The sequence below is a fragment of the Lissotriton helveticus genome, chromosome 2_1, assembly GCF_964261635.1.
Source record: "Lissotriton helveticus chromosome 2_1, aLisHel1.1, whole genome shotgun sequence".
Taxonomy (NCBI): Eukaryota; Metazoa; Chordata; class Amphibia; order Caudata; family Salamandridae; genus Lissotriton; species Lissotriton helveticus.
In genome coordinates, this window is record NC_136059.1 from 335,285,194 (window position 1) to 335,298,782 (window position 13,589).

The 13,589-nt window shown below is 42.1% G+C and overlaps 1 protein-coding gene across 1 annotated transcript in view; it reads right to left on the reverse strand.

Annotated features, from left to right (window-relative positions):
- The window catches only part of BRIX1 (biogenesis of ribosomes BRX1), a 75,052-nt gene that overhangs the window by 48,717 nt on the left and 12,746 nt on the right, over window positions 1-13,589 (reverse strand). Inside the window, exon 2 of the mRNA XM_078674928.1 lies at window positions 5,675-5,786. Within this exon, the coding sequence (XP_078531054.1) occupies window positions 5,675-5,786 (112 nt within the window). The remainder of the gene's footprint in view (window positions 1-5,674; window positions 5,787-13,589) is intronic.

Genomic DNA, 13,589 nt, shown 5'->3' on the forward strand with positions numbered 1-13,589 from the left:
GACATCTACAGGTACATCAGAGGACGGATCAGAGAATGAAAATAAGACCACGAATGATTTTTTAGACGACATGAGACTGGTTCTAAAACACAGATTTTGGGAACAAAACCAATCACAAACAATGAGAGGAAGGGGAAGAGGTCGCAAATGGGTCCCAAGATCTGGGACAGCCCCAAGAAACCAACAAGAAGAGGCAAAAGGAGGAAGTGGCCCCCAAAATATAGGAATAAAGACAAGATCGATGCGCAAAAGAAATCAGAAATAGAGTGGTCAGATATAGTTGACAATGACGAACAATTGGAGATCATCAACTTATCAAGTAGAAACATCAGTGAATATGAAACATCACTTTTGAAAAAAGGTATCAATTTCTGTCCGACAGAATCAATAAACATGGCACAAACTCGTATTGATGTATATAAATACATAAGGAAAATAAAATTGGCAAAAATCTTTGAAGAAAATGAACAAATGGCAAACTTTACAAAACAAAAAAAGAAAAAAGAATGGATAACATACAAGAAGAACAAGGACTGACAACTGGAGATCTACCGGCATTGGCGAACCTTGTGAATTTGGATATAACAAATGAGGAAGAAACAATTCCAGAATCAGGAATATGCCCCCAAAAAGGTGCAGGTTTAAGCAACATGAAAAAATCTTCAAAATTTTACCCACAATTACCACCTGGTAATAAAATTGATATCTTCCAGGAAGCCATTATCAATGAAATCTACAAAATAAAGGGAGAAAAATATCAAGACAACCTAAATGAAAAAGAGAGAATGGCTTTGAATGATCTAACAAAAGACAAGACAATAACAATAAAAATGGCGGATAAGGGAGGCAATATTGTTATTTTAAAGACTGAAGACTATGTGGCGGAAGCACATTTACAATTGGGAGACAAAAAAATACTACAGGAAATTGGACAAAAATCCAACAAACCACTTTAAGGAGAAATTAGACAAAAAACTCGAAACATGGAATGATCAAAATCTAATAGATTTAGACGAAAAGAAATTTCTTACAACAGATCATCCAGTGGTGGCTACAATCTACTTCCTAACCAAAGTGCATAAAAATCCACTTAGACCACCAGGGAGGCCCATTGTTTCTTCAAAAGGGTCACTGATGGAACCAATAGCCAACTATATTGATTTTTTTCTAATGCCCTTCGTGACCAATTTGAGTTCTTATTTACGCGATACCACTGACCTATTGAAACATCTTGAAGATTTACCTTGGCAATCGAACTATATGCTGGTCACAATGGACGTAGTATCTCTGTATACTAACATTGAAAATGATATTGGATTAAAAGCATGCGCACACTTCCTGAAAGACAGAGACATACAATTTAAAAAACAATCAGATGCTTATTGACATGGTGGAACTATGTTTAACTCAAAATGTTTTTTTATTTGGAGAAGAGATCTTCCAACAAGTAAAAGGATGTGCGATGGGCTTTTCATTCAGCCCAGCCTACGCATGTCTGACAATGGGCTGGTTCGAACAACAAATTGCATGGCACCCTGATAATGACTTCTACGTGAATAAAATCGCTAAATGGGTCAGATTTATTGATGACCTTTTGATTGTATGGGAGGGAACCAAACAAGAATTTGATGCATATTTCCAAATCCTGAACTCGTCAAATACTAATCTTAAATTCACGTACAGTATCAGCCAAACCAAAGCTATATTTCTAGACACAGAAATATACATCCAAGATGAACGTGTACAAACACTACACAGAAAGGAAACTGCAACAAATTCAACACTACATGCAAGCAGTTTCCATAAAGCTGCAGTGAAGGAAAACATTCCGTACGGAGAATTTTTAAGAGTGTGAAGGATTTGTTCAGAGGAGAAGGAATGGAAAACTAAGAGCTTTGCAATGGCACAGAGGTTCAAAAACCGGGGATACAACAAAGAGGTCATTAAAAAAGCGTGGAACAGAGCCAATGCCAAAGAAAGAAAGGATGTACTAATTTTGAAACGTAAAAACACAGTATCCACCGATAAACCAGAAGACAGAAAAGTAAGACTGATTTTGGATTATACACGGGAATCCAAACAAATTGTAAGGATTATCAGAAAAAACTGGAAACTGCTACAACTGGATCCAACTGTCAACAAAATTATGGGTAAACATCCTGAGATTACATATAGAAGGGCGAGAAACCTCAAAGATAGACTCATACAGAGCCACTTTAAAGACCATACCAAAAAGGCAAAAGGAATTCAATGGATGAAAACCAAAGGGTTCATAAAATGTCAGCACTGCAAGGTGTGTCAGATAGCAGTAAACAAAAAGGAGGTGTTGATGCCCAATAACAAAATGTGGCAAATTAAAGAACTAATCAACTGTTTAACTACACATGTAGTATACGTGATTGAATGTCCGTGTGCACTGAAATATATAGGAAGCACCAAAAATGAATTGAAAAAAAGAATCCTTGAACATGTAAGAGCCACAGTAAATAAAGACAGAAATAATGCGGTGGCAAAGCATATGGAGACTTTACACAATAGTGATTGGACATTGTTGAAATTCTATGCCTTGGAAACAATTCTCCCACATGAAAGGGGAGGTGACAGAGAAAAAACTTTGAGATGCAGAGAATCGCGTCAAATTCTAAATTTTAGGACGATGACCCCGAGGGGGCTCAACCAGAGTGAAGAACTGCATGTACATTTGTGACGCACAGTAATATAACAGTGGGACAGTTTGTGGTATCAAAAAGATGATTTGAATGTCAGTGCACAATATTCATAATGAACTTTATTATCCAAGAGGGGACTTTAAATGAATTGTATTAAGTATTTGTTTTGCATTCAATACCCAGTGAGAGATGACCTTGGTTATATGCATAAATGATAATGGCCCACCAGAGGGCGGAAGCAATGGTGAAATAGTGCGCAGTTTGCACATCATAAGATACAAGCTGTATCAAGTTATGTGTTGTGATAAAGGTAGTACCTTAAAGCCCACTAGGGGGCAATAACCATATGTGGATAAAATGATCGAAGATATGTGTGTGCGACCACAATAGAATGCACACGCACGAAAATGTGATTAATATCATACTGTTGCATACAAGGTCGAAAATGTAAAAATGTATAAACGAATGCATACCAAGCTAATCATGTAATACATAACGTGAAATTGTAGTTTTTGAAACAGCTAAAAACTACAATCCCCAGGTAACTTCCGGTTGTGATACAGGAAGTGACGTGCTTTAATGAAATCTGTTTGGCGTTTTACCCTGTAGAAATAGGAGGGGTCAGAACGAATCTAATGTTTAACCGTGAGCAAGCTGCGTGTGGGAGCAGCGAAACGCGCCGGTTTTTTGTGACTGATGAGCTGACAATAAGAAAATAAACTAAAAATTGGAAAACTTGGAAAACCTTTGTGAGTGCGAACTTAATCCCTCGTTGTGAGGGGGTGTGTGACATATATATATATATATATATATATATATATATACATATACACACACACACACACACACACACACACACACATCCTCCATTCAGTGCGCAAAGATGACTTGCAACCTAGACGTCAGGGGTGCTCGTTAAACGCCTGCACATACATAAATTCAAAGAGGTTCCCTAAAAAGTAAATTAGAGAACAGCACTCCAAGCAGTGTTGAAGTGTTTAATCAGCATGGCAGAAAAGTGTGTACAGCCCCAGGCGCTTTGGAAGCCGAAATGCATCTGACGCTGTACATGCTTTTCTGTCTCGCTGATTAAACACTGCTTGGAGTGCCATTCTGTAATTTACTTTTTACAAAACCTGTTTGAAAATATATATGAGACATGAAAATTAAAGTGTGGGTGGGAGACGATAGAAAATAATTTACATCAATTACATTACAGTTCACGAATTAACAATTTCATTATATTTCACACATTTATATTTTTGAGCAGAGAGTAAATGATTTGCTCAGAATCCAACTATATAAATCAAGTCCTGAAGCCAAGACAGTAGCTCAACCACTAGACTACATCTCCTGTCTATACACATAGGAAATAAAATGTGCATTTAAACTAGGCACTCGTATTCCAGTCTTTATTTCGATTTTGTGCAAATCATAAAAGACATCTCCATAAAAATGCATCATAATGTTAAAAAACGACCATAATTAAATCGAGTAGCAATGTTAGAAACAAGTTAAAATCAGTTAAAAACCATTAAAACAGAATACGTGATTTTAAATAGAAAGGAGTACATATGCATAGCAGCTACTTTCCTAGAGGGGGGGGGGGGGTAGAGTTGGCTTTCAAATGCATGGACTGTTGGGAGAATTTCATTGTATTAGCTCTGATTATCTAGGCCCATCCCAAGTACTTTGCCATAGCTACTACTATTGCTTATCTCGTGTCAGTCCTAAGAACCCTCAAGGCTGCCATAGCTACCCTGAACCCCAGGTTTTTGCAGATGGGGCTCAACCACCTTTGTCTAGGGTTTCTGTAGGACGGGCACACAAAGAGGCAGTGTGCAGTCGATTCCAACACTTCAGGGAAAAACGGGCAGTCACCTCCGCATCCCCGTTCCCAACTGGCCATAAAAGACCCCAGCGGTAAGGAGCCCACCCTGAACTGATGGTATAGTTTTCGTTCCAGGGTGTTTGTGATTAGATCCCAGTACGGTTCGAGAGTCTGGGTCATTTTAAGCTCTAAGAATCGTGATGTTAGTATGTTGTTTCTCTGGGAAAGGGACCGCTGTTCTATATAGCTCCAATAGGCTTCATTTAAGAGCTTCTTTGATGGAAAAGCCGCAAGAAGAGGGGGATTCCCATAGAGACCTGATGCCCATGGCTAATAAGGATAATTTGAGCTCTTTAAACCACGGTATCTGATGAGGAGGTCATGGACTTAACTTCACTCAAAGCCTGTGCATATTGTGTCAACTCTGGAGTCGTCACCAGTAGGCTATTGGGCGGAATCGAGCCTGATCCCTGATATTTCTGCTGCCAGTGTCGAGGTACAGAGGGGTCAGGGGTGTGGATTTGGGGAGCCCCAGGAGTGCTCTTAGAAAGTTATTATACGCCACAGCTAAGGATGATAAGTCTCTGAAGCCCCATAGTTCAGCCCCATAAAGAATGGAGGCACCCACCCTAATGTTGTAAATTTGAAGTGCGGGTGCGATGGGCTTGGATTTGGATAGCTTGTGCTCTCTTAGGAGAACTCCCGCCAGTTGTGAATGCTTCAAATTCATTACGTTAATATGGGGCTTCCAAGAAAGGTTATTCCCTATTGTTAGGCTAAGAGAAGGTGTCTATTTGCTCTAGAGGGGCCTGATCTAGACTAACCCTCCCCTTTACGGCTTTACTTTTGTTGAAGACCATGAATTTGGTTTTGGATACGTTAACCAAATCCTCGTATCGACAGAAAGCCTCAAAGCAATTCAGGGCATCTTGCAGTCCCCTGAATTGCTTTGAGGCTTAAACTAGGCAAATAGGTCTGGACATAGAACTTGCAGTGAAGCATGACTAGGGGAACATAAAAGGCGGTGCTCCATTGCAAGTGTGGAAGATGTGGAATTTATATTAGTAAAGTGAGATTGCGCAGAGGGAGGGCTGGGGCCTCCATGGAAGTTCATGAACATGAAAGCACACCAGGATTAAGACATACATGGTTTATTTTACAGCAGGGTGCCTACCTGCTTTAGAATGCGGCATCAATGTTCTTAAGTCCTGCATTAAATGTCTTGTCCGATAATCGATTCCTCTGGAAGAAAATACGAGCACACGCTCCTTGTTCTTCCATTTCCCCTGAAACGAAAAAACATGTCCATAAAAACACTTACATCTTCATCTCAACACCACCATGAAAACGGCTAGGCCTGAACAACCTCATATATTGCATTGTCGACCCTCTTTCTCCCACTCCCATACTGCAATAAATAAGTCGGAGACCTATAACAGCAAACGCACAGCTATTTCCTCATCCTATACCCGATTAGAAGAAGGTGGTTTCACTACAAGACTAACAACTGCATATCCACCAGGGCAGATCACTAGTTCTAAAATGGTGTGTCATTGGGAGGAGGGCTCAGTCATGACAGTAGCATCACAAAAATCATCAAACACACTGCTGTCTCCCAAGAAACCCATTTTACCGAACATAAAGTAATTAGCAATTACAGAGCTAGGTGGCATATTCAGTCCCTTCTCGCCAACGAACCAGAGACATAAAAATGATAGGAATGATATTTAATAAAATTATTAAGAGCTTAAATAAGCATGAAAATAACCTTTGGCTGATGTGCATTAGAACCAATCCAGATCCAAATTAAAGTAATTATGTTCAACAGGTATGCTTGGACTTAAGAAGAGCCAAAAAGCTGGGGCAAAAATAAAAACTCTTAAATTCTCACAAGCAATTGAAATTGAGGTTGAAAATGTTAATGACCCACTCTACCCATATTCTTTTTTTTACGAAAGCCTAAGTTTGCTTTGTTTTAAGGATTACATCACTTTTTTTGAGGGCCCTCACTAGACACCAAATTATTAATTGTTCTCCATATGCATCTATCATAACAAGAAAATAATCTTGTCTTTCTAAAAGCGCTAATTGACAACTCTAATCACGATCACATATCTACTTAGAACAAATATTGAAACATTTGTGAGTTAGACATAACAATTAGCTACTCAATGTTGTATTCAATCCTTTTTCCATATTAGTCGATATATCAAACTTGCATTGAAAAAAAGAGAGAAAAGAAATACTAATATTGTGCTCTGATATGCTTCAATCCACAAGACTTTAAAATGGCTTACAAAACTGAACTTGAAATGTAATAAAGCGGATACAACAGCAACATACATTGCTAGCAATCTCTTTACATTTACAAAAGATTGTATAAAGCACTGACACCAGCAGGTCTTTCTGTGCTCTAGTTAAGGCAAACCACATGGCCTTCCCGTACATTTGAAGATTTAACAAAGATTGAATCCTTAGAGGAAGAAGATTCCATAACGAAGGTGTCCAGATACAAAAGGCAGAATCAGAGACACAGATGCAATGGAACCAGGAAGAAATAAGCGAAACTGAATCAGAGGCCGTAAATGTCTAGCACGGGTGAATTGCTGTAGTTCTTTAGAAGTGGAAGTAGGTATTGTGCCAAACAGAGAGATGTATAATGAAGAGCGTTTTGAATATCTGCTTTGTAGAAGAAGCCAGTGAAGCTCAATTAGGATAAGGTATGCTCAAATACATCTTGGCGCACCAGTGACTAATCTGGCTGCCTGATTTTATATTGTGTGGAGTATGGTGAGAAGGAAATTCTTCATCCCTAAATACAGACTGCTGCAATAAATCAGGCGGAGACCTATAACAGCAAACGCACAGCTATTTCCAATCTGAGAGTAATGGAAGCACAGTACGAGGAAGTTTCAGATGGAACGAGAAGGAAGATGCAACCCCTCAGAGTTGACAGCCAATCTGACGTAAAACTATATTTTTTTACGCTGAGGCTTTTAATTATTGGGTATATGGGAAATGGCCCAAATTGGTATTGCTCAATAGATTCTTTCCAACAATCACGATTTCAATGTTGTCCATGTTCCGTCTCAACCAGTGGTATTCATCAATTAGTAGACTGACAAGAATTATTACATAAAGCTGTATTGTCTTGGAATGTGCAAGCAACACAGACAGGGTGGAAGGTGCATACGTAAGATAGGGAGACCAAGGGATGTGGAAATAAGACAGGAGAGGGTGGGGTGATGCAACATGGAGAAGCACACACATAAGAAAAGGGTAGGGGGTGGGAAGAAACACATAGGGTCAGGCAACAGCACGAGAGAACAAGCATTGAAAATGCAATAGTTCTCGCCTTTGATTACGTTAAAGCCATTTGCTTTGCTAATGGTATTGTATAGCAAAGCATATGGCTTTAACTTAATAAAAGGCGAGACCTATTGCATTTTCAATGCTTCTTTTAAAAGTTTGTCCTGACCGTGAGGAGGCAGGGCATTGTCCCAGTCGATGGCCATTTACCGCACTCCATCCATTGCATGGTAGTGCAAGGGATCAGCCAATGCGCCAGCACTGGATCCATTAGAAACCATCTGCAACATGACAGTTGTAATATATTTCAAACCAGATTTAGCAAATCCTCCGCAACTTCACTCAGTTGTTAGTATCACTGAGTAATGTGATATGCAGGGCTTTAAATGGGCCGGGTCCTGCCGGGGCTCAGCACCAGCAGTTCTAAAAAGCAGGTGCTGAGACGGGTCCATATCGGGCCCTCTATTTTTGCCTCCACCCTCAGGCTGGAGAAAAAAATCTTAACACTGCAACAGTACCACCCATACCTGCATTTTGTTAAAACTTTAAATAAACTCGTTATAGTTCTTTCACAGCCTCATCATTTCAAAACTGAAGCGTTCTCAATATGATGTACAAAGAAGCCATAGTTCTACGTGATGTTCTTACAGCCGGGCCAACCCTTTAGAACCTCGAGGTGCGGACATATCATGTAGGCAGTGTGGCTTCTCCTCAAATAATTTCATGGCTCTTAACATGTATTCACCCCTGCCTCCCTCACGAGGCCCCAAAATGACCATACCCCTCAAGACAGCGTTAATAAATTGCAGGTCACTGGTTAAGCACTCCTTCGACATTCAGCAATCCCTTAAGGATAACGACTGGGACTCTCTGTTCCTGACCGAAACTTGGCTTAATGAGGAGACTAACCCTGCCATTACCTTGTCCATCCCTGAGGGTTTCAGCATTATTTGCGCTAACCGACAGAGTGGATAAAGGGGGGTGGACTGGCAGTTATTTATGAAAATAAATGGACAATCACCTCCCCCCACTTTGATCCTATTGACTGTATTGAAGGACTTCCTTTTTGTATCAAACTTTCAGCATCAATATCATGGGCGGGTCTTTTGTTGTATCGCCCCCCTAACTCCAGTCCCTCTCACCTCCCGGCACTACTGGATTACATAACTCAAGCATGCACTCGCTATGCTAACTTTACGGTCCTTGGAGACTGAAATTTACATGTAGAAGATCTCACTTGCCCTATAAGTTCGAACTTCATATCCACTCTAGCAGCCTGTGACCTGCCCCAGTTAATTGCTCATCCTACCCATAGAGCTGGCCAAACACTGGACTTAATCTGTTCCAATCTTTCCGATATTTCGATTGATGATCCTATTCCAGTTATATGGTCAGATCATTTTCTTATCCCTTTTTCCATCCTAATGACCCGCTCCGATAGACCCACTTTAACCCCGAGGGAACTGGGTAGAAACTGGAGTAAAATCTCTCAGATCACCCTTCAAGAATATCTAAAAGATGGCAGTTATTCTCCCGCCGATGACTTGGACTCACGCATCTCTAATCTCAATGAATGGGTCGGGGAGGCTATTGACTCATTGGCTCCTCTCAGGCCTATAAAAACATTCAGGGCCTCACCTGCAGCCCCCCGGTATTCGGACGATCTACGACAAAAGAAATCTGCGTGTAAAGTATTGGAAAGGCGCTGGAGATCAGGATATTCGACAGATAGTAAACTAGAGTACCGTAAAGCCCTTAAGGAGTACCGAAAACTGATCATCAAGTATAAAAGAAGCTTTTTAGCTGATAAAATTGATAAGGCTAGTAATGCCCCGAGAGAAATCTTCTCAATTGTGAGATTGTTTACAGACCCCCAAGCTCTGATCCGACAGCAGTCAGTGTCCCAAAAACTCTGCACTCAGCTCTCCAAATTCTTTGAGGAAAAGATTGCTCAGATTTATGCCTCCTTTCCTACTAGCGATAGTTCTGACTCTTATGAGGCACAGATGGACCTTAACACCCCAGGCCCAGTTCTTACAGAATTTATGGAAATATCTGAGGAGTCTTCCCTCCGGGAATTATTAACTTGCAGGTCAGGATCTCCCGGGGATCCTTGGTCTGCAAAACAACATAAAGCGTTAGCGTCCTTACTCAATCCCCTTCTTAACCCAATATGGAATGCTTCTTTGAGCTCCGGTATCTATCCAGAGGCATGGAAACATGCCTTCCTAGTTCCAATCCTCAAAAAAAAGCCAATGCAGATCAAGAGAATCCGGCCAATTACAGGCCGATATCACTCCTTCCAGCTCCAGCTAAGATTTTGGAAAGACTAGCCCACCAGCAAATTGCTAGCTTTATAGAGAACCACGGCCTCTTCCATGACTCTCAACATGGCTTCCGTAGGGGCTATAGTACAGAGTCAGCCCTCATAGAAATGGCGGATTCTGTTAGCTCGACACTTGATCGGGGCTCGAGGGCGGTGTTAGTGCTGCTGGATTTATCAGCAGCTTTCGACATCGTCTCTCATCCTATACTGCTGAAAAGATTGAGGACTATAGGAATCCAGGGCAAGGTCCTTAAATGGATAGGCTCGTTCCTATCGGACCGAAAACAACAGGTCCACACCCCTCCCTTTACTTCCACAGCCAGGCCACTGAAATGGGGTGTCCCTCAGGGCTCGTCGTTAAGCCCTCTCCTATTTAATCTGTATTTTTCCCCACTAGGTGAAATGATTTCTCGCTCGGGCATTAAAACAACGTCTTATGCCGACGACATTCAGCTGCTTTTTACTTTTGATGAGCCATCCTCCTTCACTTTTAACCCCCTTAAATCCTGCCTTAGAAATATTGCCAAATGGATGGATCTAAATTTTCTCAGATTGAATGCAGGAAAAACTGAAGTGCTTTTTTTTTTTAATCAGCCATCCCCATTAAACTCTAATTTATGGTGGCCGGAAGACTTGAGCCAAGCCCCATCCCGAAGGACTCAGTTAGAAATTTGGGAGTTCGATGGGACCATCAACTATCCTTCGGGAGTCAGGTCCAAACTGTTTCTGCGGCGTGTTTTTCCAAGATTAAAGTCTAGAAAAACGTATAAACTATGCCTTGTGTTAACAGGAAAACGATAGTTCACGCGCTTATAATCTCTCACCTGGACTATGCGAACGGACTTTATCTGGGATTATCCACAGGCCTATGCCATAAACTCCAGATGGTTCAAAATGCCGCCGCCCGTTTGATCGGCGGCCTTTCCCGCAGGCAGCATATTTCTCCATATCTTCGTGAATTGCACTGGCTACCCGTAATTAAGAGAATTGATTTTGAAGCTATGACATTAGCTTATTGTACTACAAAGGGCAATGGCTCCGCCCATCTAAGATCCACCCTCCGCCCTCACAGTAATTCGAGAGCCTTTCGTTCAAGCACCAAACTCCTACTGGTAACCCCCAGATTTAAAAAAGCCCGTTCAGGAGGCAAAACTTTTGAAGTATGCGTCGCCAGAAGATGGAACAAACTGCCTCTCAATCTGCGTATGAGTATATCAGAACCTGCATTCCGTCGTTCCTTGAAAACATTTTTATTCTGCCTGTAAGCTTTTGTCTGGGAGATCATTTTCTAATCAATCAGCGCCGTACACCCCGTTGGGGTAGCTGCGCGCTTTATAAAATACAAAATAATAATAAGTTGTTGCTTATATGACTTATGTAACCAATAACCATTGGCAAAGCCAATAGTCCTTGCTTCTTGTAGGTGTAATGTTATTTGTTCTATTATATTTCTGGATGCAATGACAAAAACAGCAAAATACTAGTTGGGCGGCACACTATGCTAAGCACAGGTTTTTAGCTCAGGTGTTTTTAAACCACGCCCTTAATTACATGGGCCACGCACCTTCGAGAGACCTACCAGTTTTTTCAACCCACTGAAAGCCCTGAGATAAGTACTCCAAACTTGCATACATCTACTTTCCTGGTTAATTCCTCCCTTGATGCTTCCAGAAGGTGTGCTATTTTTACCAGGGATGTTTTTTTGCTCGACGCACCAGAAAAAGAAATGATTGGCCCGTGACTAGTCTGGTTGCAGCACCCCGGGATGAACGGATATCACTGGGAAACAAGCAGGGTATTTTTGCTGAGCCAGCAGGCTCCAATTCACAGGCTGGATGTTTCGCAATTCACCACATGTGAAGCACATTATTTTCCAATTAACTTAAATATAAACAAATACGGACCCGATTCGTCAAGCAGCTCTGAGAGGAAGCGCGGCGCGCGGGCAGCTAAATAAGTACACTGCTTTGCTGTTCTGCTATTTACATTTTCAAATTACAGACTACACATCCGGCACTGAAGTGGACAAATAGGACTCCCGTCTCTCTACAGTAGCCTCACTGCTGCAATGCTCCACTGTTAACTAAATAGTACATTGGGGAGAGCAAACAACAAAGAAACGGAGGAAGAGCACTTAAAGTCTTTAGGTCGTGTTCCTCTTTACTGATCCCCACTTGGGCAGTACTAGAGTGAAGACACGGGGTCTTCCCTTGATTTCATGCCCCTTAAAACTAATAGACAGCTGCCCTGCCCTGGCGTGGCCACAAGGTGACGCTGTCGCCACACGAGCAGCTGCCCAACACTTTCACGTCCTGCTCGCTCCTCCAGGTAGTTGGAGAGCGCTATCTTCAAGGAGCTATACTTAAGGAGCTGTTTTGAGAAGACTAGAATTGGTTCACTCCTTTCCACGTGAGCCCCCTCTTCTGCCGGTGGGGGGGGGCTCGTCAGCACCCGGAGGCAAGGAAGGGGGGTGACGAGTACTTACACATCGCCTTAACGAATGTGGGGATTTATATAAAGAGCCATGATGGGCAAGTCATCGCCTCTAGGTGCTGTAAGAATCAGACAGACGTTGAAGCCGCTACCACTGCAGCAGGCAGGGCGTTACTAATAAAGGAAATGTACTGGAAGAGGCCGCTTACAACAGTTTGGCCGATTCAACGCCCCAAAACAACGAGCATTTGCAACGTAATCGGTCAGATTGCATTGCAAATGCCTAGGTTTAAAATTGAGCGCGGCAACGCTTCACGGACACCGGGCTCAGTTTCTTTTTATATTTCTTAACATTAACACTGAGCGCGGTGTCCCTGAAGTGGGCGCTGCGCTCAGTGCTAAAGTTAAGAAATATATAAAGAAAGCGAGCGCGGAGTCCGTGAAGCGGACCCGCGCTCATTTTCAAAGTTAAAAACAAGTAGACATTGTATATTTGTAATAATAACAATGGTTTTTGCGTAGCGCTTTGATGTTGCTAGGCGCTACAAATTACCGCTGTTACAATTATTCAATGTGTTCCGCTTTGAAGAATGAAATGCTGAGTTGGCGCTGCCGACATTCAGACGCCTTAAAATCTCACTCCCTCTTCACCATTTCCAGCCTCCTGGAGAGCAGGGCGACCCATGTACCATGTCCCTCTGACAACCGAGGGTCGGGATCACCCTAATGCTCCACCCCCGAGGCTTCCGACGCTTTGTGTGACCTGCGGCACATCACGGCGCATATAGCCTTCACATAGAATAAGAGTGAAGTCAATATCCTGTTCTCTGCGCACGCTTCCCTGACCTGAGCGTTCGCACCCCTCGTACCCCGCCCCCCCCTTTTCATCTTCTTAAAGAGACGCATATTTATGCCACCACCTGGGGTGTTTTCTGCTGCGCAGAAACATGACAAAGCCGCTGCCAGACAAAAACAGCAAGTGTGCCAGGCCGGCAGCTTACGCGAAGATCGGGGGGCTCGT